Below are 26,610 nucleotides of genomic sequence, written 5' to 3'. Positions count from 1 at the left end.
GAGTTGTGTGGACGTTTATCAGGGCTTCCTTGATGGAAAGATCAGAAATGGCAGATGCGGATAAGACTCCTTGAAAGTTTGCTTGCCCACCATTTAGTAATCTTCCCCTGCAATGTGCAGGGGAAAGTGTGGTGTATTATAGGACACTACAGTAACCCCTTTAGGCCCAGCTGGCACAGTACATGAAGTGGGTGTGCATTTCCAGAATCCTCTGCTGTGCACGGGGGTTCTTTATCTGACAAATTGGTGTGGTCAGTGGAGAAGAGTTCTCTGTATGGTTTGAAAACCACAGAAGATTTGATCCCTTGAACAAGAGGTCAGGTATCATAGAAGTTTCAGTAGTACAAAAGACAGGGGTTTGCTGTTCTTAATTCAGAGAGTTGACATTACCAAGGAAGGAGATGATAAAGACTGAGCTTACCATACATTCTTTTATATTGTTAAAACTAGGTGGCAGGGAGGAAAGGGTTCCAAAATGTATGTATTAAATCTATACATGCACCAAACATGTCCTGACTCGGCAAAGAGGGGGGGGGGAAATTGAGCGGAGTATCTGGGAGAAAAATCATTAAACCCAGAGAAGAAACGATGCTCTTTGGTCAAATTAACTCCCAGAGAACCATCTCTAGTGCGTGTGTGATGCAGTTTGCTGCTGCTTTACAACCTGCTAAAGCAAGACTATTTACCAGGTGGTAGTTTAGAGATGTTTGCTGTAAAAATGAAGGCAATGTTGATGAATTTTATTTTGGGGGGTCTGCACCTCAACTCTTTACAGTCTGATCTCACAAAGCAGCAAAATGGGTTCAAAATAACGTTGAAAACTTTGGAGGACAACTTGCTGTCCCGCCTCTCCTCTGCCTCAGGGAACTTCCTGGGAGATACAGCCCTGGTGGAGAATCTGGAAGTCACTAAACACACAGCTGCAGAAATTGAAGAAAAGGTAAAAACGCAAAACTGGGTCTTAAGGAGGGGGAAGACACCAGATTCCCTTCACATATGAAATCTGCGATAAGAAATGCTGTGTGAATTTGATTTTTAAAAAATGTACCCCAGGTCATCTTATTTGGCACTTTGGTGAGCAGAAATCACTATAAAGCCCCATGTTCTTCCATTCTGGGCAGATCTAGGAAGCTTATTTCTTCAGACTGCATGTGCATTAAATGGGCGATTTAAAGCAAAGTACAAATAGCAGCACTGGATTTAAAGACCATAAAACTTTAGCACTATAACAAGATGCTTTAAACCATTCCACTTTAATACCAAGGCTTTTTATTTAACTTCAGTTATTTCAACATGCATTACATTTACTCAATTAAACTGGGATTTTAGCAGAGACTGCATGACAGGATCCAGTGAAGTTTTTGTGGTCCAGATGACATGGGCAGGAATCCAGCAGTTTGGCATTGATGCTGCTGCCCTGGGTGAGAATTTGGCTTTGAAAACCATCTATTTTAATAGCCATAGATCATTGGCTTTGCAAACATTGGCTGCATCTTTCACATATAAGGAGCTTTATGCAGCCGTGGGAGCACATGCTGCCAAGTTGTGTTTCTGTATAGAAATTCCCAGACTATTCATCCAGGAGAATCTCTGCAAAATACATACTGTAGGGTCTGGTGCCCAAGTTCACATACATCTTCTTCTGGAACTCCCTTGCCACATATATTTGCAAGAAAGCCAGGCACACATCTCTGTTTTAAGATGTGTGAAAGTTGAATACGGGAAGGAGAATACAGGTGTTTGTTTCTAAGAGCCTTGCAAAGGGCAGAAAAAGAACCTGATGGAAGTCAGTTTCTTGATGACCGGGATTATTTATTTATTTATTTATTGCATTTTTATACCACCCAATAGGTGCAGGTGACGTGACATTTAAATGTCTTTCCTTGTCACTTACCAATGCATTATTTGCGTTCTTAAATACAAGCAGGAGAAAAGGCACGCTTGATACATAGCACAGACGGTGTCTAAACCAATCAGCTGAGGTCATGCCATCTATATATAAGCTAACAAAATTTGCATGAACAAACATGGCTGTCTTGCATCTTCATGTTTTCCCTGTACTTTCCTCCAGGTCCAGGAGTCCAAGGTGACAGAAACCAAGATTAATGAGGCAAGGGAGCACTACCGTCCTGCAGCGGCCCGTGCTTCCCTGTTGTACTTCATCATGAATGACCTAAATACCATCCATCCCATGTACCAGTTTTCCCTAAAGGTACAGCATTTATGCATTTTAGGGTTCTCTCAAACTCCCTGGGCAATTTAAAATTGTCTTTGTATGCGGTCTGTTTTTATGTTTTTAAATTTTGTATGTTGATTTTTTAATGTTTAACGTTTTAATCTTTTGTAAAATACCCAGAGAGCTTCAGCTATTGGGCGGCATAGAAATATAATTAATAAATAATAAAATTGTGCTAAATCCTAGCACATTTTAAGGAAAATACCCATTGTTCTCACGAATCAAATTGTAGCATTCACTGGATTTCTCTAGGCAACTGTATTTTCTCCTTGCTTTTTAAGCATTAGCATTTGGTCTTTAAAACCTTAAACTTCCTGAACCAGCATCTCTCAGGAATTGCTGCCTCCCATACAAACCTGCTCAAAATTGTTGGTTTTTAAGACCCTTCTCATTATCCTCCTGCCAACAGCAGTCAAGCTGGTGTTTGTATGTGGAACTGGATAGGAGAGCTGGGGTAACAGATAGGATCAATAACTCTGTGTACCAGATGTGATTCTCTTTGGGAATAATGGAGTGACTTAATTTTACAAACACCACTTCAAACAGCTCAGACAAGAGAGAGGGCCATTTTGTTTGTGGCGCCTAAATGATCTAATAGCCTTCTAAGTCAGCTTTGTACAGTTCCTCCCTTGCCCATTTTAAATGTGTAGTTAAAGCTGCTTTATTCTGATGGGTATTAATTTTAGCTATTGCGTTCAGATAATGACTTTGTGCAGACATGCTAAGCCACGGTGGTTCAGCATTTTGAGCAAAACATTATGGTTTGGTGTGTCATGTGAACCATTCCTAACCATGGTGGCTGCATAACCATGGTGTAAACATGCTCACTAACCATTTGCTGCAAAAGGGTTAGCGATCTAATAATGGTTTAGTGTGTTATCTGATCAGGCCCGATGTGTTACTATTGTTTGCTGGTAGGTTTTAGGGTTGCCATTTAATTGCTTTTTTGCTATATTTTTCCATTTGTATTCTTTAGCTCATTTTGTTGGCGTGTCCTTAACTTTGACTGTCACTTTGAGTATATCCAGGTATATATAGGCAGGATATAGACTTTCAAACAATTTCCCCTCTTTGCTTCCTCAAAGATGTTTTGCCTTGTGTAGACCCTGAAGGGCACTCTCCCTATGCAGCTTTTCCAATTATGTAAGGAGCACTGGAGAGGGACCTAGGTAACCTGGCCTCAAATTCTTGACTCACGTGGATCATGCCAAAAGAAAGTTCTGGATTGGTTGAATGGTCCAGAATTACCTTTTATACATTTGGAAAAAAAATATGACGGAAAGGATCTTGGCATTTATTTATTCTTTTTCCTTGTGTTTTTACAACCTTCAGGATATGACAACTTAAATAAGAAATTGCTTTGAATCAATTGATTTAGAAGATTTTAAACTTCTTATAGAAATCTGCTGGATCAAAGATAAGGACCACTTTACAGAAGATTGGTGAAACACCAGTTTCAAAATTTATTGCATTAATCCCCCACAAGAGATTTAAATGGGTCTTTACAATTTGCAGTAACTCAAGTTAGAGCAAGCTCTAAAGAACATTTATAGAAAAGCCTGTTCTATGAGTAATTTAGTAATATTGCATGTCTAGACATAATACTGCTATAAACTAGTAATAGTTTATATTTTTGCTGAGACTCTCAATCCTAATAAACAACAATTTCCCAAGGGCCAGTTGTGTTTACTGGCTGGCATTTAACCAGTTTTTAGAACTTTTAATCAAACTCTGGCCACCCCTCACCCAATAACGTTTCTATTTTATTTTCCCCCTTTATGATGGCTTTTGAGTGTGTTTCTTATTTTGATCAGATCTATTTGTCTTTCTGTTTCTGATCATCACAATTTGAGAAAGAAGGCCCTCAAGGGGACCTTATATGAAAAATTTAATTCTTACAGATAGCATGTGCCCATTGGTTTGGTTGCAGTAAATATGGAAACATTTTTTCTTTTATTGGAGATTACCTTTTGAGTTGCCTCTAGAGGAGCTATAATGAAATATGCATTTTCCCCATGGGATCCAGGGTCCTTCAGATCATCAATTTTGGAAGAGCCAGTTCTGTTGGGGAAAATGGATATATTTTGTGTGTCTACATAAACCTTGCAAAAGACATTATATGTTCATTTGCTTGCCTTAGCTGGCTTGAGAAAATCCAACAAAAGTGATACAAGATCACAAAAATGCCAGTTTATTTTCTGCCAACTTGCCCAGTATTTCAGAAAATATTTGCTTCATCATGTTCTCTGCACTAAACAAAATTCCTTATCACTTATTCACAACTTATTCACAAGTTGTGCAAGTTGGCACAAAATATACTGGCACCTGTATGATCCTGTTTCACTTTTGTTGTTTTGTGGCTACTTTTGGTGCCTCTCTATGGTTGGCCTTATCTGGCTTGGGCCAAGCAGTCTGTTCTGTGAACTCTAAAAGAATTGCAGATATTGCATGTCTTAGGCATAGTGTGCATATTTTCTTCCAGAAACATATTAATTTACAGTTAGCAGATGTGTTGCAATAGGTCTGCAATATTATGATTATGAAGTCGTTATGCTCAAATGTAATTTAGGTCATCCCTTAAGCTTTCAAAAACTATAAGAGTAAAACCATGAGAGCCAGAAAATTGGTGAAAGGACAAGAGAGGCTTTGAGCATCCTCACAGAGGGGAAAATTGTGATTGCTTACCGTTGCTTCTCTGCCCATGCATTTGTCCCTCATTACTTCCTCTTTTGAAAGAGGACGTAAACAACTTGCGGGTGGCCCATTCAGTGGCCCATTTTGATCCCGCTGCTTCTCCTTTGCACAGCAGGTTGTAGCGGCAACTTCCGTCTTTAAAAGTAAGTCAGACTTGCTAGGTGTTATTTTGGCACATGAAGAAGGCTAGAAGGGGTGGGAGGCAGACAACATTGTGAGAGGGACCCGTAAAAATTTGTGAGTGCTTAGCAACGAGTGTGCAATAAAACACTCATCTGATGGAGCACTTTATGAAGCTGGAAAAAGAGGAAGGTAAGAGTGCTCAGTAGACAGAGAGGTTGACAGAGTCAAAGTGGCTTAAAAAAGTGAGAGAGCACAGGCAGTTGACCTGATGAAACCATGTGGGTGTCTAGCAAGAAGAAAACAGGGCTAGCACAAAACTAAAATAGGGCCCAGTGGTAGTAGGGACTGTGATTTATTGGCAGGAAAAGAATGGACAGGCAAGAAAACTTTGGAGCTTCAAGGATTCCTTACTCTGAGAGTGCTAAAATGACTTTAAGAATTGCATAGAAGAGAAAAAACAAAACAAAACATGGTGCAGCTTCTTCCATCACCCTAACACTATAATAAGGAGGTGAAATTCTGTCAATAGGAACAGCCACTTGCAAAAACTGTTCATCCCCCACCCCTACTTCTGGTGGAAAACTTCTATTCAGAACTTTTAGCTCAGCACTACTTTGAACTAATGAGCCAAATTGGCCATGAAGTGAAAGAAGAAAGGATGGTTGCTCTGGGCCAGCTCCCATAGTGTGGCAGGAGACCTTTCTTTAGTTCTTATCTTCCACTGCAGCGGCAGCTCTGTCTTCCATGAGGCACAATTGCTGCCCCTTGCAATGGTAGCAGGCCAAGCAAGAGGAAACTGCCCTGGTCCTGTGTAACTTTGCCTCCCTTAATTCCTGTGTAGCCCGCAGACTACTGTGACACATCCTTAAACCTCTCATTTCTACATTTAGGATGCAATTCGAAGCACGTTTAGATAGAAAAAGTCCTACATCTCCCAGCATTCCCCAGCCAGCACTGACTGGGGAATGCTGGGAGCTGTAGGACATTGTTCTGTCTAAACATGCATCGGATTGTGCCCTTAAAAACTGAAAGTTGGAATTATCAGATTCTGACCAAAGCCTTGTGAGACCTGCAAGTGTCCCAGATAATTGCATGCCACTAATCTAGTTGCATGCTTGCTGGTGCCATATGCCAACTTTTTCAGTGGCATTAATGGATACCAGAAGGACACGTTATATCAATAAGCTGGTTGACAATAATTTCCAAAGTTGGATGGAGTCAGCATAATATTATTAAAGCCAGGAGTGTTCTGAGACCTATGGCAAAGTCTCCAACTCACCTCTCACTTTCTCACCTCACACAGGCATTCAGTGTCGTCTTTCAGAAAGCTGTGGCAAGAGCTTCTCCAGATGAAAACCTGAAAGAGAGAGTAACCAACCTCATTGATAGCATCACCTCCTCTGTGTTCCAGTATACAACACGGGGGCTGTTTGAATGTGACAAACTGACTTACACAGCCCAAGTCACAATCCAGGTAAATAGCTCTCTCCCTAGCAGCACCCTTGTTAGCTCCTGTGTAATATGTCTTGTTCTTCCTTGGGAGAGGATCCTGTTAGAAATATTACTTTTTGCCTTCTCTGCAGTCTTTCAAAAATCCTCACAGCCTCATGCAATACCATCTGGTTTTGTTGTTGCAGATACTTCTGATGAATAAAGAAATCAATGCCGTAGAACTAGACTTTCTGCTACGATATCCTGCCCAACCAGGAGTCACCAGTCCAGTAGACTTTTTGTCAAATCAGTCATGGGGTGGCATCAAGGTAGGTGATTTAACTCCAAATAAACCTATTAGAGGTATAAGCAGTGGATTATACCTAGTATGAAATATAGCTTATTCATCCATCTGGTAAAGTATTTCCAGTTATTTAGGCCCTTCCCAGACCCCAGCTGCTAGGGCTAATATTTTCCAGTTTTATGATAAATTCTTCCATCAAAATTCAGAAAAAAATGTTCCTTAGAAACCAGGAATAGAGTTAGTTAAAAGTATTGCGATATACAACTCTAGTTTATCCTTGAGAATTGCTCTCTCTTAGTGCTTTTGTGTTTTTTGTTGCTCTCATGACATCCTACCAACATACTTTAATTAAGAATCTTTCAGGGGATTTACTCATTTTCCTAGTTCTATTCTACCTTGTGAAGCATGAATTTACACAGTGGTGTAATGTGGGCCTCTTCTTCTGCTTCTTTCCCTACCTTTCCCTTTCCTCCCTCACTTCCAATGATTGGGTTTGCATGATTTTTATATATGCCATAGCTTATAAAAGCCACGACGACCTGTGGGTGCCATCCTGAATATTCATGTCTCAACCACGGCTTGTTGTGTTGTCCAAACTTGGAGACTATGGGTTATGTGAGGGTTAAAGAAATTCAAAAGAGTGAACATGGTAGCCCTGTGAAGAGCATTTGTATCTAAATGCGTGAAGAAATAAATAAAACTATATTCTGGTTAGAGTCACAAATCACAAAACCAAGAAGAGGATGCGGATAATGCTTTCCCGAAACATATTATAGATTTGTTCATTTAAAGACGCTCAAAGAGTAGGTGGAACCATCCAGCTCTTACTTGCCCTCCACTTTCTCCCAAAAGGGGAACTGTGTGCAACCTTGCATAAGTAGCCTCTTTAGTCTGTTTCCCCCCAAAACCTATTATAGGGGCACCTACAAAATAGATAACAATATCTCTGGAATTCCTGCATCAAGCAGAGGGTTGGACTTTATGACTGACAAGGTGCTCTCCAGTTCTATGATTCTATGAAAACTAAAATCCAAGAAATGTACTTAAACAGTAACAGTGTTGAAATACAGTATTGAAGCTTTATGAAAATTCAGAACATCACCCTCAAAGTGGGACATTTTGCGGATATGTAGTTAGATCAACAAATAACCTTTTACATTATAACCATAAAGCTGAACGCCCCCCCTCCCGACTTGTAGAAATATCCACTTTAACAGCAATCTCAGCAAACTGTTTTGCAGTGTCCTTTACAAAAGGATAATGCAGAGCCTAATGAAGCACAAAAAAGATCCAGAAACGCCAAAGTGGTCTTCTCTGTGGAAAAAGAGCAACTGATCATCTTTACAATACAGACTCCAGACATGCCTTTAAAAAAAGAGGGGAAGGGGATATTTTCTTGCTTCATCAACTTCAGGAAAGTGTTTGACTCTATCTGACAACTTGGGGTTGAGCCTTAAATTGTTACAAAATGGAATTGGTGAAAAAATATACACTCTCATCATATCTGTGTTCCAGTCCATCAAATACAAGATATGGATCGGAAACAAAGGCAATCAAACAACAGAGAGGTGTAAAATAGGGAAGCACCCTCAGACTGCCTTCCTTCAAACTACATCAGTGATGTCCTGACCCCTTTGGAATAGTAATAAAATCCATTGCTCTGTCTAAATGACTTACGAGTTGAATGTGTGTTATTTGCATATGACCTCGTCCTACTGTCTTGCAGTCAGGAGAGACGAGGAAGAAGTTTATTTCAGGACTCTTTGAAGAGTCCTGAAATATAGGGGCAAAACTGAAAGGAGAATCACAAAAATCAAAAGTAGCCTGAAAATCCAAGCTAAACAAGTTTCTGTTATGAAGCAATTAAGGCTGAACATGCCTTTAGCTGAGCATACCTTGCCTTTGGGAAGTTTAGCACAAACTATCAAAATTCTGCAGGGGAATGTTCTTGTCAGGGTTCCTTCCGTGTCATGTTCCCACTGAGCAACTCCCTATAGAGTTCTCTGCTTCCTTAAGAGTCCCACCTTCCTTCTTTTACCTTCCCCTTCAAAGTAACGTGTAGTTTAAGCTGCCAACATTGGGTAAGTGGCACACCAGACACTTGAGGTTTAACACAATAGTTTACTAATTTATTAAAATGAGCAAATTGCAACAAAAAGTATTTAGTCAATAGAGCTGAACGATACAAAGGCATTAAAAGAAAATAAAAGTTGCAAATACACAAGTTCTTTTACCCTAAGCTGCATCTAAACTCCTTCAAGCTGCTTCTTTCTGCTCCTTCTTCGTTCTCTCATCCTTTCCTGGCTCTTTTATGGCTGTCTCTCTCACTCTTTTATACCCTCTTTTCCCAAAACAGAAAGAACTATTCCTACTTTGAAGAAATGCAACTTAACTAGAGAAATGAAACTTAACCAGGGAATGAATCTTAATGACGGAAATGAAACTACTGCTCTTGGGGATAACCCCTCCCGACAGAAAACCCACAGGCTTCCAAGGCCTGACTTTGATACCTTGCCTCAGAAGGCCTCAAATCTGCACTGTTCTGTAGGAGCAAGTTGCAGCCCCCACCATGTCTTGTCACAAAGACATAGAGCCAATTTAGACGTAATTTTTCCGTTTGGAAAAATTGGGAGATTGGGAGCAGGTCTCATGGGCTCACCTTGCACCCTCTTGAAGGAAGGTTTAATTTTCCAAATAAATATGGAGTATTCAAATAACTGGAATCTCACAGTCCAGGTGCTTGCTTTTACCTTCAGTGAGGGAACTGGGGGTGTAGACAAGACAAAGACTTCTTCCAGTCCCATCTCAGGGCACTCTCAGGGGAAACGTCTAAGCAACCCCAGAGAGGCCTTTTGTGCTCTAGTGTTCCAAAATGGGGAAGCATGCTATGCAATCCAGGGAGTCATATACTACTACATCCGACGTTGAGAGTCTCTGATCAAAATTTGTTGAGAAAAAACTGCTTGATCTTAGAAAAGCAAAGAGAGACGGCAGAATTGGCATGGTGTTGTGCTGTCAGCCCCTGCATTAGAAAGAGGTAGCTGTGAGTAAAAGTTATGATGTAGCTTCAGACTTTAATGGCAGGATTTGGACACCTTATGGGAAAGGGTGTCACCTACCTTCTTTCCACCCCTCTTTCTACCATTCTTTGACTAATAACCTCAGGGTATTTTCTTCTTTTCATACTAACACATACATTATTGTGTTAGTTAATGAAGTATTTTGAATTGAATTAAGAAGTCATGTGTGAAGGAGAAGGTGGTTGAAGCATATTCCATTGAATGCAGGCCTTGAGCTTCTGCCAAGTTGTCACTGTGATTCTGCTTGAATGAATTCAGGCTGTCTAGCACTCTATGTTTAGGGTTTTCCAGTTTTTAAGAATATTGTTAAGAGTTCAGAGACTGAAATAGCCTTGCTCATCTTTCCCAAAAAAGATGTTTTGAAGAGAAAATGCACCACCTCCATTAATCTTTGGTTCAGTAGAAACTATTCTGGGTATTTAGACAGCACCGCCTTTATTTTTAGCCTTTGTGTAGATAATTTAAAACATATTTAATGTAAGTTAGGTAGCTCAGGGCTTGAATACATAATGCAGCCTTTCCCTGCTGGGTGCCCTCCAGTTTTTTTGTTTGGACTACAACTCCCAGCAGGTCCAGTGGTTGGGAATGATGGGGTTATAGTCCAAAAGATCTGGAGGCCACCAGGTTTAGAATGGAAGCATAAAACTTTTCTTTCTCTCTTTCACTCATACACACACAAACACACACGCTCCAGTCACTCAGCGGATGTGGTCCTCAAGGCCTCTCTGTGGGTTTCTTACTAGATTGTCTTGTATTTTGAGTGGCTCTAGTATTCTTGTTACTTGCTTTAAGGCCGTTCCTTTCTCTCCTGCCTTCTGTAGAAGCCCAAAGATTTCTTGTCCTGCCATGATTTTACCTAGGTGTCAGCTTTAAAACTGCAGTCGCATCTCTCTGCCTCAGTGCCTTCCTCCTTCATACGGTTCTGCCTCTCCTAGCCTGCACCACAAAGGAAATCTCCCATTGAGTTTCACTTTAAGAAACATACACAACATCATTGATGTTTGCAGTGAATGACCAGGAGCTTTAAATACCAATTTCCTGGCAAGAATTTCTCTTAAGCGATCCATTCACCCGCTAATGAAACAAAACAAACAACAACAAAATGGTGCTTCAAGGTAAGTTTGTTGGTTGTTGTTGAAATGAAAGAGCAGAGAGCTAAATCAGCTTTATGATGTAGAGTTCTCTGGAGCCTTGGACCACCAATACTGTCACTTTTCTGCATAGTAATACATGTAGTGCTGGGAGTCTGAGAATACCGGCTAATGCTCCTTTTTCACATTCCAATTTATTCTGGAATGGAGGATAAATCTTTTTGTCTCAAACCATCATTAAGTGTTTGCCTAGTATTACGCAGAGGAGTAGACACTGGCCCGGTTTGCACGATCGTGTTTGGGGAAATAAGCCACGGACTTATTTCTCCTGCCGTGTGTGCCGGGGAATTAGTATAATTACCCTCAGCAGCGTGGCTTGTTATGTTGTGTGATCCCATCCAAGGTGGCTTGTTGCCATGGGTAACAAGCCACCCAGAACCCTGCAACAGCCTATGGGTTCTGGGTGGTTTGTTAAGCACGGCAACAAGCCACCCTGGTTGGGTTCACACAACATGACAGGCCGTGCTGCTGAGGGTAATTATGCTAATCCCTCTGGCACATGACCAGCACATGCAAGGTAGTTCATAACCCACTATGGCCTGAAAACACGCAAACCACCTCTGTGTGTTATTTCTGGCCTTCCAAGGCTTGCCAAAGATTTGTCCTTCTTTGCCTCCCTTCTTCGAACAACCAGCCTATAGGCAAGTCATCCTTACATGGCAGCAGTGTGGGGTTTTACGGTATTGGGGATGGGTTGAGAAAGTCTTGAACAGTCTGGGCATTGATTGATCTTATGTTACGTACCCCTAGCTTAGTGGTTAAATATCTTCTTATGCAGCCATTCTTATGCAACCCAGACCTAGCCTGGCTCCAGTGTAGTGGGAGTGGCTGCATTTTCTAACAAGTTGAGCTCAATTTATTTATTGATACAAGTATTTATAGGCCACCTTTTAGGACATAGTCCTTACAAGGCGGCATACATGAAAATAAACAACACAATAAAACTAGACAGCAGAACAAAAACAATAATTTTAAATATATGTCAGTTAAAATATAACAACACATAAGAAATAAAGATGCCTGTGATTAAAACTGCAAAGATGTAAAGCCAGGCATTCTGTCTTCCTTTCTTCCTCCCATCACTTCTTTCATCCTAAGGTGGGGATGGGCGCACAGTCCTTAATTGTGCCATGGACAGATGCCATTCATTCATTCATTCATTCATTCATTCATTCATTCCATCGTTCACTCATATTTATTGATTCAAGTGCCAAGTTGGATTAACACGCTCCTGTACTGCTGCCACAATTTTTCTGCTTGACCAGAGGGATAGCAGCATCCATCAACCATATACAATCTTTTATCTGTTTTTTCCTCCCATTGCTTCCTGGGGCCCCAGTCTTTCTTAATCTTTCTTAATCTCCCCCCCAATCACTCCTCTTCTTATAACCCCCTTATCATTGCATACCCCCAGATGCCTGGGTTCCATTTCCCAGCTCTGCCTTCTTTTCCACATAGAAATCTGCCTTACGCAGAGTCCGACCATTAGCCCATCCAGTGCAGTGTTGTCTACACTGATTGGCAGCAGCTGTATAGGTTTTCAAGCAGGGATCTTTCCCAGCCCTACCTGGAGATGGCAGGGATTGAACCTGCGACCTTCTACATGCAGACCAGGTGCTCTACCACTGAGCTACAATGCTTTCCTCTGTTCTGTGATGGTTTCCGTTCTGAATGTACATGCCTCAGCCAGGGTGAGAGAAGCTGTTTATTATGAGCTCAGTATACACCTGGATAGCTTGGATGGATCTGCTCCACCCTATGGACCTCCCATCCCAATCACTCTCATCTTCTCTTTCTGAAGAGGAAGGATTTTCATTATGTAGATATGAAAAAGCAACTGAAGAGGCATTGTTTAATAAATGTGGTGCTGAATAATGAGCTCTAAGTACTGGATCCAGCTTTCGAGAGGGAAAACGGCTGCAGAGACAAAGCTGCATATTAATGCTGTATTTATAATTTTGCAGAATACAGATGATAAGATTGTGTGTAGGGTAAAAGATAAAGGAGCAATTCATGTATTTCATATTGAGGAAAAGTAGTATTTCTTTGACAAAGGAACAGAAGACTCTTCATTCTCCCACCCTGCGTACTTCAGAGCCCTGCAAAGTTTCCATTCTTGTTGAAGATTGATTTTGACACAATCCGCTGCATATATGCAAGGCACATTGGATTTTGCTAATACTGTCACCATCTTTTGATCAAGATTGTCTGATAAGACCCACCTACAGGTTCCTTTAAGACCCATGTTTAAAATATTAATGTGCTGGGATATCAGAGTGATAATCGAATCCCTCCCATTCTGGAGATCTAAATTCTTTTTAGAACATCTCTGATATAATGCACTGATTGCTACTCCTATGGACGCTTTTATCTGTTGTCCTCTGCCTCTGTCCTTGGAACTTTATGATGTCCTTGATGGTAGGGATTATTTCATTTTTGAGTGGGTGACAACACATGCATAAGGTATCCTAGCAGTATGCTACTCAACACAATTGTTGAAAGAATTGGAAGGGAACATTGGGGTCTTGATGGGTGGACCTATGGAACCCCCAGGCATTTACAAGTCTTATGTAAGGGTGCCTGCAGCTTGTTTTCCTTCACCAAAAAGGTGCCAAGATGTTACAGTGCAGGTAGACTAATAGTTTTTATGTTACTCGACACCAGCGGATTCCATTCTTTTAAAAACAACTCCTCTGGCTAGTAAATGGCATGGCCTTTGGCAAGTACAGCAAAAACAGTTTCAGGAACTCCGGCCAAAGTGGAAGCTGTAATCCATTTTTAAAGTAACTAACCTGGTTTGCATGACACAGCGCAGCTTGTCATGGGCTATTTAACCCGCTGAGTTGTGGTGCCAGAGGTGCCACTTTGTATATCCAGCCCCTGATCCAAGGTTGTGTCCCTCAAATCCAGAGAGTCTGGGTTATGAGAGGGTTAAACAACCCATGCTGAACCATGGACTGTTTTTAACCCTCATATAACCCATGCTTGCCTGGTTTGCACAATACAGCAACTTTTAAGCAGGGAGTGGATATACAAAAGGGTGGCCGCACACACCCTGCAAATGACACAGCCTCACCCTGGGTTATTTATTTAACTCATGGTGGGCTGTCACATTGTGCAAACCAGCCCACTGTCTGAGATTTACCCTCATGGAAAACTATCTGTGTAGTTCTGAAGGCAGGAGAATATGGAGCTTGTGGAAGGATAGCTGGAGATCAAAAAAGGGGGGAAAAAACATTCTGAGACTTACACAAGAAATACCAATATTTCCTTTCCTTTTTCATCATGAAGAGCAGTATTTGTTTTAACAAAAATATAAACAAACAACAATGAAGATAGCCAAATAATGTATCCATGCCTTACCCACCATAGCTCACCCAACAGAGGGGAGGGGGAAAAAAGAAGGCATTGGGCTACCAGAACAAGAATCCAGACTCATCCAGATAAGAAATGACAGAAGACTGAGTATAGAAGAAGAAATGGTTGGGGGAGGAAAATAGGGAAGTACAGCAGTAGGGAAGCCCCAGGGGTGGTCTTCACGACGCGGAGTTGGTGACGCTCTACTGCCAAACCCCGTGGTATTGCTGGTGCGGGGTGGCAGCAAGTAATCTTCATGAAGGGAGGCAGCGTGGGCATTCCAGCAGCCATTGGTCTTCCTGGCCTGTCCCCTGCCCTCCGCCCAGGTAGATGGTGACCAGTCAGGGGTCACCATCTGCCTGGCCACGCCTCCACCGTGACTCTGGAGCGAGGTGAGACAGTGGATGTGTCGTATTCGCCTCATTCTGGAAGGGAAAAAAGTCATGGTAATTCCCCGACTCTCCCCCCTGCCCCGCTTTGCTGGAAAGCCCCTGGGTGGATACGTGGTGACTGCTGCATCATATAATTGACGCAGCAGCACTGCACACCTATCTTGGAGTTTTCTGTGTATTTTGACAGCCTCCAGGTAATATTTCCTAGTAGGGAAATGAAATTTGTGGTACATGAAGTTTCCTGCTGATGCCCACAAAGTGCTGCAGTGGGGCCAGGACAGGGCATTCAAAATGACCGCAACCTTGTCCACGAAATAGTGATAGTTGAGGAGTAACGTGGTAAACAATTCATACATCCCCAGAAGTGACACAGAGCCTCAGTTGTGGCAGAGCAGTTTTCAATGGTAAACACACCATGCAGGTACTGTATGTGTAAAGCAGGCTTGACACTTTCCTTGAAAAACAGCAGTGTATGGATTACAGCAGTGTGGGCCCCCAGTATATTGGTCAGCAAAGGGCCTTTTGGGTCACAGTCCTATGCATGTTTAAACAGGAAAATGTCCTACAACTCCCACCAAAGCTCCCAATGCGGGAAGTTGTAGGAATCAGACTTCTTTCCTGTCTAAACATGCATAGGATTGTGTCCTTTACAAACTTGAAGCCAGTAATGATCAAAACAACTTTCTGAGAGGCTGCTTCATTTAAAATGTTAACTATTTTTTTCATATTTGCATTATAAATAGTTAGTGCTTAAGTTGACTGTGATTATACTTTATTGAAATGTTACAATAATGATCTATCTTGGTTTTATAGCTATGGGTCACGGGAGCTTGTAGCCTGACCCTAGTCATGTAACAAGACACATATTTATTGACAGCATGTAAAGACAGGGATCAAGTGGGAAGGTTGAAATCTCCGTCAGGACCACAACCAGCCCTTGATTGTCTGGCAGTAGAACTATCAGTTCCAGCTAGGGATCTGCTGCTGCTGCTGCTGCTTCTTCTTCTTCTTCTTCTTCTTCTTCTTCTTCTTCTTCTTCTTCTTCTTCATCATCATCATCATCATCATCATCATCATAATCTATTTATTTATTACCCGCCTCTCCCTCTGGATCGAGGTGGGGAACAACATAAAATACAAAATATTATAAAATACATAGAACTGATTAAAACATATAAAAACTAATACATTATTAAAATAACAGCCAGACGTCTTAAAATTCGACTGGGTAGGCCTGCCGGAAGAGATCAGTTTTTATTGCTTTTTAATATTTTGTTCCTCTTAAGAGTACCATTCAGTACCACTGAAATTCTTAGAGGTGGCAAGCCATCTTCAGACAGCATCTCTTATGGACCTCTCCAGAATTCACAAAGAGCTTTCCTGAGTTAAGTGTTGCTGAGTTAGAATGTTTCTATGACTCACTGACTGCTGCCTGACAGAGCTATTGTCTAGAATGGGTCATGGCATGTCTTCAAAGTATCATATAAATTAATGATGCTCCGGACATCTACCTTTTTTAGTATTAAAGAAATAACATAGCTGGAAGATAATCTGGGGAATGATTGGCGGGGGCAGACTTAGTGAGCTTGTCAAATGCTATATTAGTAATAAGGGTGATTAAAATGTAGCTCTTGCATGACACGCTGATTGAAGTTTTACATACCCATCATGGCTTTATTTTTGCCTTCATTAGACTTGTGTTCATGAGTTGAATAATTCAGTTAATGCAGCCAAACAAAAAGTCAACTCCAGAAATGAATAATATAAAACAAAATGTAGCCTGGAAGAAGATGGCAAATAATTCATTGCCTATACTGAACTTTTGAATTAACAGTTTGTTTCCTAAAAGGAATAATTTTCCACATGTGTGAATCCATTACATACCAGACTGATGCGGTTGCTTTGGAATTCCATCCCCATATGTCACACACAGGAGAGCCAGGATCTCTTCTTGATCATCCCAGAGTGCAGGACACGGAATAATGGGCTCAAGTTACAGGAAGCCAGATTCTGGCTGGACATCAGGAAAAAACTTCCTGACTGTTATAGCAGTACGACAATGGAACCGATTACCTAGGGAGGTCGTGGGCTCTCCCACCCTAGAGGTATTCAAGAGGCAGGTATGATTTGAGGTGGATTCTTGCATTGAGCAGGGGGTTGGACTTGATGGCCTTCTAGGCCCTTTGCAACTGTACTATTCTATGATTCTACCTGTCCTTAACTACCCTATTTCTTCGATTCTAAGACGCACTTCCCCCCCATATAAACATCTCTAAAAATGGGGTGCGTCTTAGAATCACGGGTGTGTCTTAGGGTGTTTCTTTTCTGTTGATGGTACTGAAATTAGTGTGCATCTTACAATTGATGGCGTCTTACAATCGAAGAAATACGGTAGCTATGGGTCAGCTTTGAAAAGAGCAGTCCTGGCTCCAGTGCCATCTTTTGAGGCCTTTGGGCGACATATCCTCAATGGTGCCCCTCCCTTAATGAGTTTGTCTTCTCACCACCATGGTCTCCACTGCTATTGCTCTTCATCCTCTTTCTCACCTTTCCTCCAATTTGCTTGCTTGACAGACAGAGAGCCAGTGAGCAAGCAGGCAGTGGCATTTGCTCCTCCTTCTGCTCCTGCTCCTCCTCACCACCACCACCATTGTCTGGATCTGAGTGAGAGTCATGGTGAAGAGGAGTGTGCAGCCCTTGACAGTGGGGCCCCTGCTGGGGTGTGGGCTCTGTGCAGGTGCCTGACCATGCTTACCCTCCACGCTGGCCCTGGAAGAGAGCTTCAGAGGAACATGCCAGGTTACTGGAGAGGGGATGAGGATAGCCTTTTTTTCACCCTGTTCCTTCCTAAGCTATGGGCACAGAGACAGATTGCAATTTATGAACAACTAAGTCAGAAATACTGAATACCTATCCTGAATGTTTAATCAGCTTCTGCTGCCCTGGGGCTAAACAAATGTACATGGGAACAAACACCATTTTATTGTAGAAAAATGCAATGCATATTAATAGTCAAAATAATAAAATCAGCATCTGTAACCACTTGGCCAATCACCCCAACTATAAAATGTTGTTTAGAATAAGAAGAAAGAAGGGATGCCGGGGTAAGCAGTGGACAGGAGCTGATGGTGGACCTTTTGCCACTGCCTAAGTAGTCACCTGCTGCTCTTTGGATGGTCATTTTGGGGCTACTCCAGCTGTATCACTTCCTGCTTTTCCAGCTTGAAGAAGGGTGGGGAACAGCAGACTTTTTGCTTGATTGTGTTTTTCCCTAACCTAAGGACTTAGGGCTTCTCTACATTGAAGCAAAAATCCTGTACCCTGCTTCTTCCAGGGACTTTGCGGGATTGCGTTTGGAACAGTACATATCCACCCCGTGTTTTTGGCCGTTTGCTTGTTGGACAAGTTCCATATTTTTCCATTTACACAGCCAGTAGATGGCACTGCCATGTTGTGCAATTTCAGGAATGTTACTGCATTGTCGGCAAGTTAAAAATAGTGAAATAAAGCTAAAAAAGTGTCAGGAGAGGCATCAGAGGTTGATGATGTTATGAAAAGGACCTGCAAACATCCACGAGTGACTGGCCACAAGTGCATGATAAAAGCCTGACTGTGCTGCTATTCTCTGCTCATCAAAATGCTTTATCCTCAGGATATAAATGTTGTTGGCCATTCACCAGCCACTATTTGTTTCCATCCTATATATTTCTGTGGGAAACGTCACTTTTATTTGTGTAGAAGGTGACCCCACCATCTGAAGTAAGATGGACAGCTACAAGAATGGTTGTGAGGCAGGAAGTCTCTGCCCAGAGAGGTCTCTCTAGTGCTTATGCTAATGTCTTTGGAGTGTTAGGCAAAGACCATTTTAAAAAAAAAATCCCTAAGCTTTTAACATCTGAGCCCCGTCCCATTCCCCAGCTGTGATCGTGTTTAACACTGCTTTTTACTATGTGTTTATTAGTTATAATAAATTGCCCTAGAAACCTTGAATGAAGGGTGGCATAGATTTTTTAAAATAGCTGTATTTTACTTGGTTTAAATATAATCCTGGCTGGTTGCCACATGCCTGTAATGTTTTTGAAGGATGTGTTCAGGATTAGTCTGATTGCTTTCTATTCCGTTTTAGGTTTTCTGCTAGAGTGGTATATTGGAGGGTACTGTGGGAAGCAGCAGGGAGTACTGTAACTGCATGGATACCAGAGATGATCAAACTATCTGCTGTCTGTTGGTTGTTTTAAATAGGGATGCTCAGAGATTTCTTTAAGCAAAAACCAACCCAATTCTCACTTCCGGGACTGATGCACAGATCAGAATGCAGTTATTCTTGTGTTACAATTCTCAGCTCCCAAAATGTACCAAAAAGTGTGCAGAAAATGCTATTGTAGGTTAAAATGCATACAAAAATGTGTATTTTCTTTTTTTAATGTATTTAAATGCAAATTTTCATGCAGTTTAAAAAAATGATTAGAGATAAATGAGATGGAATAGACTGATCTGTCTACCCTTAGTATTTGGTATTTATTATTTCTGAGCGACCCAGTGCTCAGATACACACAGAGCCAAAGAACTTTAGCAGAGGAGCAGTGGTCCAGGTTTTGGAGAGCATATGTAGTCTGTTCATGTCTCTAAGGGCATTGAAGTCTGACTTCAAGAGAAGAGGGAGGGGTGCTTCAGAAACAGAAAATGAAACCAAGTCCAGAGGGAGTGGATTTGTCAGTGGATAACTGTAAACATATTTTCTGAGGTTTTCGCAAGGAGATTCCCCAAAATTCTGGATGATTTTAAAGAAATGTCACAGACCACAGTACTCCTTCCTGAAAAAGGTACAACAAGATACTTAAAAACGAAAAAGTCAGATGCAGCAAGATTGGGCTAGATATGAAATTCAGGACTCCTGGCTCTTGACTTTGCAGCAGCTACTAGCACCAGGAGAGACTGCCCAGTTCCAGATATGTGGGGTTCCTGATTTTTCCACTCCTTTTTTTCCAGGCCCTGTCATCCATGGAACAGTTTCGCAACTTGGATCGAGATATTGAGGGTTCTGCCAAGCGCTGGAAGAAATTTGTGGAGTCTGAATGCCCTGAAAAGGAGAAGTTTCCACAAGAGTGGAAGAATAAGTCAGCTTTGCAGCAACTGTGTATGATGAGAGCCATACGCCCTGATCGCATGACATACGCCGTGAGGTAAAGTCCTGTTCACAAGATGTCTGAGCCATGTCTTGTGCAGTAAAGCGAAAAACTAAGCCTTTCAACAGTGTGTGTGACAAACGCCAAATGGGTCATAGGATGGGTGCTGAAATGTCTTGTCCTTATATATTCATGTTCCTGGCTCAGAGAGATTCATTTCCCTCCCTTCTTCCTACTCTCCACTTAATCAGAACAGACTCAATCAGGGATGCCCATTTCACCTCAGCCCCATTCAGCATTGATTGCCAGCTTCAGGATGCTGATAATGCACAATCTGTAATGGTCTTCTAGCTTGTCTCCCTTCACCCGCCACAAATAAATCCTCTGCCTGCCTTTCAGGCATTACCTTTTGGGTATCCATCCATAAATTGGAACCTTGCACGTCCAAACCTTTGACACACATGTTATCTCTTTTTGCATGGCAAACTGAAGTCTCAAAACATCCCGGAACTTGAAATTAAAGAACAAATTGTGAAAGCCAGTTTGAAAAGTTTTATTTTCAAATGCAACTCAAAACAAATTTGGAAAAATAATTTCAAACTGACATTTGAATGTAACATAAAATAATGTTCCTTTTCAAGTGTAAAGCAAGATATACTTACATTAAATTGGTAAAAAAAAATCCCTCAAAAGCATTCATTGTGAATGGTTGATTTGTATAGAAGATTTGCATATATTTTGACAGTTGCTAAAATTCTCCTAAGGGGAAGAAAAGCTTGCTTGGAAAAATAAATTCACATCAAACTATGTTAGCCATCACAAGCGCTTTGCACAATGAGAATCTAATTTGCCCTAATCAGGATGTTTTCTGTTGAACTAGGTTTTTCCTGATGGTATTTGATAGAAGTAACTGCATTACCTTTGCCTTATTTCTCTTTTAAAAAGATACCTGGGGGCTGTCTATACATCTTCTAAGCACTGTGGTGTCTGCATATTTAAAAGGTCAGGCACTTATCCCGACTTTTTCTGCTGAAGCGAGGTCACCATGAACCTTCTGCCATCTGACCTCACCCCAGCATTGAAACGGGGGCATTCTGGGCAGATGGTGACCCCTGGCTGGTTGCTGGAGGGCATTGGATGGGCCTGGCGAGCCAGATTGCCACCGGAAAGCCTCCACTTTCTCCAGCCGTCAGGATTACCCGCCGCCATCCTGCAGCAGCGAAACCTTGAGGTTTAGTGGGAAAGCAGCGGTAATATGGCACGATCAAGGCAGGGCCCTGTATGGCCAGGAAACTTACCATGCTATTCTACCATCGCTGTTGCCCATTTTGCCTGGGCTGTTACAGTGACAGAGTAGCTATGCATGGTGGGAAGCTGAGCAGTTTTATATGGGAACAGGTCAAGAGCATCACCATATATACAGACAGCAGTCTCGGTTCTCTAGATGCCGATCCTTATGCAGCCAAAATGGGACCACACAAGAACAGGAAGGAGATATCAGCAAGCCCAGGGGAGCCCTGAAATTTGCAGAAGTACAACAGATTTTTAGAAGAAAAACTTTGTGGGGGAATTTTCCAAAAACAGTCCAATGGAGATGAAGTACTTCTTCCTTTCCTTTCCTTTCCTTTCCTTTCCTTTCCTTTCCTTTCCTTTCCTTTCCTTTCCTTTCCTTTCCTTTCCTTTCCTTTCCTCCACGGAGCCCACCACATGACATACAACACAACGGTTGTGCAGGAACGCTCCTCTGCAGAGCGTGGATATTCTGTGTGGAGTGTTTCCCAAAAAACCCCTCCAGCATTGCGTGGAGTTTTCCCACCAGACAATACGTTTCTCAATGGTAGTGTAAAAACTCACAGTGGAGTTCTAAAACCATTGCTAAAACTGCTTTTTATTTATTTTTGGTGGGAGTGCAGGAATATAATGGTTGAAGACCTGAACAGGGGGCATTCCATGCTGCAATGTTTTGTTGCAGGTCCCAGTGGTATGATAGCAATGACCACAAAGTTCTTAAAATACTTGGAGGTTCTTTACAATTGGATGTAAACTCTCAGAGAATGGAAACCTCCCTCCCATCAAAACAGAAGCAAAACCTATGTTTTTGTGAACACGAGCCCTCATCAGCCCATATAATGAAACCACAACTGCAACTATGTTGATGATGAATTTTATGACTTTGACTTTTTGTTGCTGGTTTTAAATATTTGTATTTCATAATGTTTTGAAATGATATTTGGGACATTTCACATGAGCCACCCTTTGGGCAAAAAAGGTGGCATACCATACTATTTTTAACATTCACTCTCCTTGCCCTTTGCAAAACAAAACCCCTTTCAATTCTGTCATTCTTTTAATTAGAAATTACTGCCTCGCCACAAACTGTTTCTGTAAAAAAGAAGGGGGAAAAAAGTGTGGCTTATCCAAGGAGAAGAGCATCAGTTCTTGATGACTTCATGAATAGCAGACTCCTGCATTCTAGCACATCCTAGTGCAAGACACCTGCCTTCTGTCTCTCGAGTTTTAAGAATAAACTATTCTAGCAGAAATAAGCTCTATAATTTATTGCCATTTCAATTAGTAAATTGTGCCTGTTCTTTCTCTGAGGCTGTACTAAAAAGCATGTCTTGTGGCATTAGTTATTCATTTCTTCTGGCGGGGGTGGGGGGGATAATAAAATTTAGCTGATGTTCATTGTTGATGTAGTTATAAGTTATTTAGCAAAGCAGACTGAGCAAATGTAAACTTTGAGTACGTCAAGAAAAGCAGAAGGTCTTTTGTTCCATCCAGATTTGTTTGTTGTTCAACATCTTAGTCTTCTTTTGGGTGACATTTGATAATGTCCCTGGGCCTGAAGGGTCTAATTTGGCTTTTAATGGCTACATGATCCCTGTGGAAAAATGATTTTGTACTCTTGTATTGTAGCATTACAAAGTTTGGAAACTGGATCACGTAATTCAACCTTTTGCACGATGAGAGAGTATCAAATACCCAAAGGTCCAAGATGGCCTGTCCAGACTTTTTTTTTTTAAGACCTCCAATGGAGCAGATCTAACAATGGCTTCCCAACTCTTGCATCTGCAGCAAAATAAATGCTCAAGTTATACTTTACAAATGGTGGCATCCATAATATTGACAATTAATTATGCATAAGGCTAAATCTCAGCCATATTTTCTGGTTCTGGTATAAAATCTTCCATTGGATTCTGGATTGTCAGCAGACAGCTGAAGAATGGTTAGAACTAAGCGTTGGTGTGTGTTGATACGCACATATTTTGAAGAATCCAGGCTTTGTTTAGAAAGTTAGCTGCTGGTAACGAGCTCCATTTCGTTAGGAGGGGCTGGCATGCACTCATTAAAATCACCTGCGTGCATTATCATAGGTTTCTAGTCTCCAGGCCTCTGTGGTTCTGCCAAAATTAGATGAACAGATTTCAGCTGGGCTAGAGTGAGAGCCTTTCACTCCCCCCTGCCCTCCAGGAAGCTGAGGTAATTATCCAGCCTGACAGGGATTGGCTGGTGAAGCTCACCTCACACATCTCAAGGGCTTAGTGGTGTTTTTTTTTTTTATATAAAGATAGGGGGGTTACTATTGCCATTTGGTCTTCATCCGGGTCTGCACTCAGATCTTCATCTGTGAATCTGATCTTCAATCTGTTCCTTGTTTTGATCTCCAGTCTTCTTCTTTCAGCTGGCTTTTGAGCCTGGGAACTTTGGGTCTTATCTTATAGGAATACCCTTTACTAGGCTGACCATATGAGAAGGAGGACAGGGCTCCTGTATCTTTTTAACAGTTGCATAGAAAAGGAAATTTCAGCAGGTGTCATTTGTATATATGGGGAACCTGGTGAAATTTCCTCTTCATCACAACAGTTAAAGCTGCAGGTACCCTGCCCTCTTTTAAATCTGGTCACTCTAGTATAGCTCCTGTAGCTTTAACTGTGGTGATGAAGAGGGAATTTCACCAGGTTCTCCATATATACGAATGACACCTGCTGAAATTCCCTTTTCTATGCAACTGTTAAAGATACAGGAGCCCTGTCCTCCTTTTCAGATGGTCACCCTACCCTTTACTTCGGTAAAGTATAGGGTAGGCTAGCCAGGTTTTTAAAATTGTTTTTGCCTGCAGCATTGTTTTCTAAGGGTTCCCCATTGGTTTGGGTTTCTTAATTTCCTCTGTTATTGTACCTCCACTTTTTCTTTACTACTTTCCCCCTTCCTTACTGTTAATAAACTTCACATTTATTTTAAAGCTCGTGTGTGCTTTAATCCATTGACGCCTCAGTACTAACCCCAGAGCCTTCTGCTTTGGTCCTGCTGCTGTTTGGAATTCTGGGCTTGGGTTGCAAAAGAGAGGGTGTTGGCTTGAGCCCTTATTTCTGTGCCCCAAGGGGGTCCTAAGAGGTCTGAGTGTCCCCTGGCTCAGGCTGGCTTGGATGTTAAGGGGTGGGGGTAGCCTGCTGGATATGTTGCTTGCCCACTGTCCACAGAGCAGTGGGGAGTTGGGGGTAACGCTGCTTCGCCCTCTTACTCTCCCCCCTCTATTCTTCACACATATCAAGAGCACCAGGAGGTTGTAGCTACATGGTTCAGACTGGCAGCCTCTGCTGCCTCCCCAAATCTCCTAAGGGAGTCAAGTTGGCAAGGAGAGCTCAGTTTGTATACCTACCATAGAACTTCATTGGTCCTGTGCATGCATGGTGCATTAGGGGATGTACTGCATCATGGGAACTGAAGTGCAAATCAGGAGAAAAGTTAATGGCATGAGAACTTTGATAGGGAAAATTAGGATGAAATAGTTTAAAAGCGCCAGTAGTATTTGCCTTTCAAAGAACTCTTGGCCAGATCTCCGAGTTTGTGTGTATGCATTTAATATGGAGAGGTGGCAACGTTTGCTTCTTTTCTGCCCCTAACTAAGCCTCATAGTGCACCCTTCTGTTTCATGTTCAGGAGGAATTATGGTACCTTAGACACCAGATGGGTTATTATGGCATACATTCTTTCCCCACAATTTCTCAGTTAGTCCCTGGTGTTCCCTGGTGCTTTTGTCTTTCCGAGGTTTCTGTGCTCAATGCTTCTGAAGATTTAATAGTTAATAATTATCTGAGTAGCTTGTAGTAGTAAGCAATAGCAATATTGGTGCCATTGATATTGGCAATATTAAAGCCTCTTATTAAAACCATAAATATTTTCTAGTCTAAAATACAGATTTTCACTGTTTTCAGAAGGCCAGTAAATTACATCTTATTGAAACCTGGGGCTCTCTGAAAATTGTATTTGCACTGACAGCCCACCTGATTGGTCAAGGCAATGTTAAAGACCAAGGCTATCAACCAATCATTCTGGAGTGCCTCAAGCCCTAACTACTTAATGTGGCCTTTTGAGATGTTATGTTGAAAGGTTGGTCACTTCTTCCACACCTCTTTTGTCTCAAGTCTGGGACTCTGGGAGATGGAGAGGGACAGGGCCCCTCCTAAACCCCTTCTCTAAAATTATCAGTCCTGTGATCATACAAGTATTATAGATTAACTTTAATTCAGTGAAAATGCATGCTTAGTTTTATAAATCCATTGTGTTTCCTGAACATTAATCCCTTCCAACAGAGATTTTGTGGAAGAAAAGCTTGGGAGTACATACGTGGTTGGAAGATCTCTGGATTTTGCAACATCATTTGAGGAGTCAGGACCTGCAACCCCAATGTTCTTTATCCTCTCACCTGGAGTCGACCCCCTAAAGGATGTAGAGAAGCATGGTAAATACACTGTGTCAGATGAATTGTATCAGTTAAACCAAACACCATTTCAGTGTGGTAGCTAGCTAGGAAAGAAGCTTTGTCCATGGGTCCAGGGAGGGGCAATCTTTACTCTTGGGAAGGCACCTCCTCTTGGTTAAAGGCAGGGTCTGCTTGGTGTGCTTGCATAATAGAAGCAGAGTTCGGCAGCTTCTATTAGAAGCAGAGTTTAGATAACTTCCCTTACACTTTGGCTCAGTTCAGACAACACGTTAGTCAATGGTGATTTTTAGTTATTACACCACTGTTGAGAAATGTGTTTGGTGGGAAAACTCCATGCAACAGTGGAGTCTTTTTGGAAAACACTCCACACATTCTATCCATGCTGTGCAGAGGAGAGTTCCTGCACAACTGTTGTGTTGCGTGTTGTGTGGCAGGCTCCGTGGAGTTCTCCATTACGTTGAGTTGACTTTTACCACTGGGTACAGAGTTCCCTGACAAGAGTGATGAAAGGAGCATGTGCTGCTCTAGGAGAGCTGCCAGGATTGCTTTTTTGCAGCAATGGGCGATGGGATACCATCGGGAGGACCAGGAGAGGAGAGAGGGCGAAGGAACTGTCAATCAAATGTCACAATGGATTTTACTCAATTCCATGGTAGCCCTCAGTCACACAAGGGTAGAGTTGAGTAAAAGTTAATCTAAAAACTCAATCATTGAGTGGAGTTTTCACACTGCATTGACTAACGTGTTGTCCGAACTGAGCCTTTATTTCCACTTCATTTTATAAGGATAATATTTCCCCACTTTCCTTTTCCTAAATGTCTTTCTCGCTTGCTGCTCAGCTTAGTCAGGAGCCAGTTGGGAAGGAAAAGCCTCCTGTAAGACCAGTGGTTCCCCACCAGGCCTTCTCACCTTACTGAAATTGACGGTGCTTTTTGTCCTCCCCCCACCCTCCCTGACACCCGGCACTGAGCCAGAGCAGCCTGGCTCC

At 41.9% G+C, this 26,610-nt stretch overlaps 1 protein-coding gene across 1 annotated transcript in view; it reads left to right on the top strand.

Annotated features, from left to right (window-relative positions):
• Positions 1-26,610, top strand: part of DNAH9 (dynein axonemal heavy chain 9) — a 213,083-nt gene that overhangs the window by 148,055 nt on the left and 38,418 nt on the right. Inside the window, exons 49-54 of the mRNA XM_063120447.1 lie at positions 776-940; positions 2,072-2,212; positions 6,357-6,527; positions 6,691-6,813; positions 19,758-19,951; positions 25,492-25,640. Coding sequence (XP_062976517.1) covers positions 776-940; positions 2,072-2,212; positions 6,357-6,527; positions 6,691-6,813; positions 19,758-19,951; positions 25,492-25,640 — 943 coding nt within the window. The remainder of the gene's footprint in view (positions 1-775; positions 941-2,071; positions 2,213-6,356; positions 6,528-6,690; positions 6,814-19,757; positions 19,952-25,491; positions 25,641-26,610) is intronic.

This window comes from Elgaria multicarinata, chromosome 3, assembly GCF_023053635.1.
Source record: "Elgaria multicarinata webbii isolate HBS135686 ecotype San Diego chromosome 3, rElgMul1.1.pri, whole genome shotgun sequence".
Lineage (NCBI taxonomy): Eukaryota > Metazoa > Chordata > Lepidosauria > Squamata > Anguidae > Elgaria > Elgaria multicarinata.
This window is presented reverse-complemented; position numbering and strand designations above follow the sequence as displayed.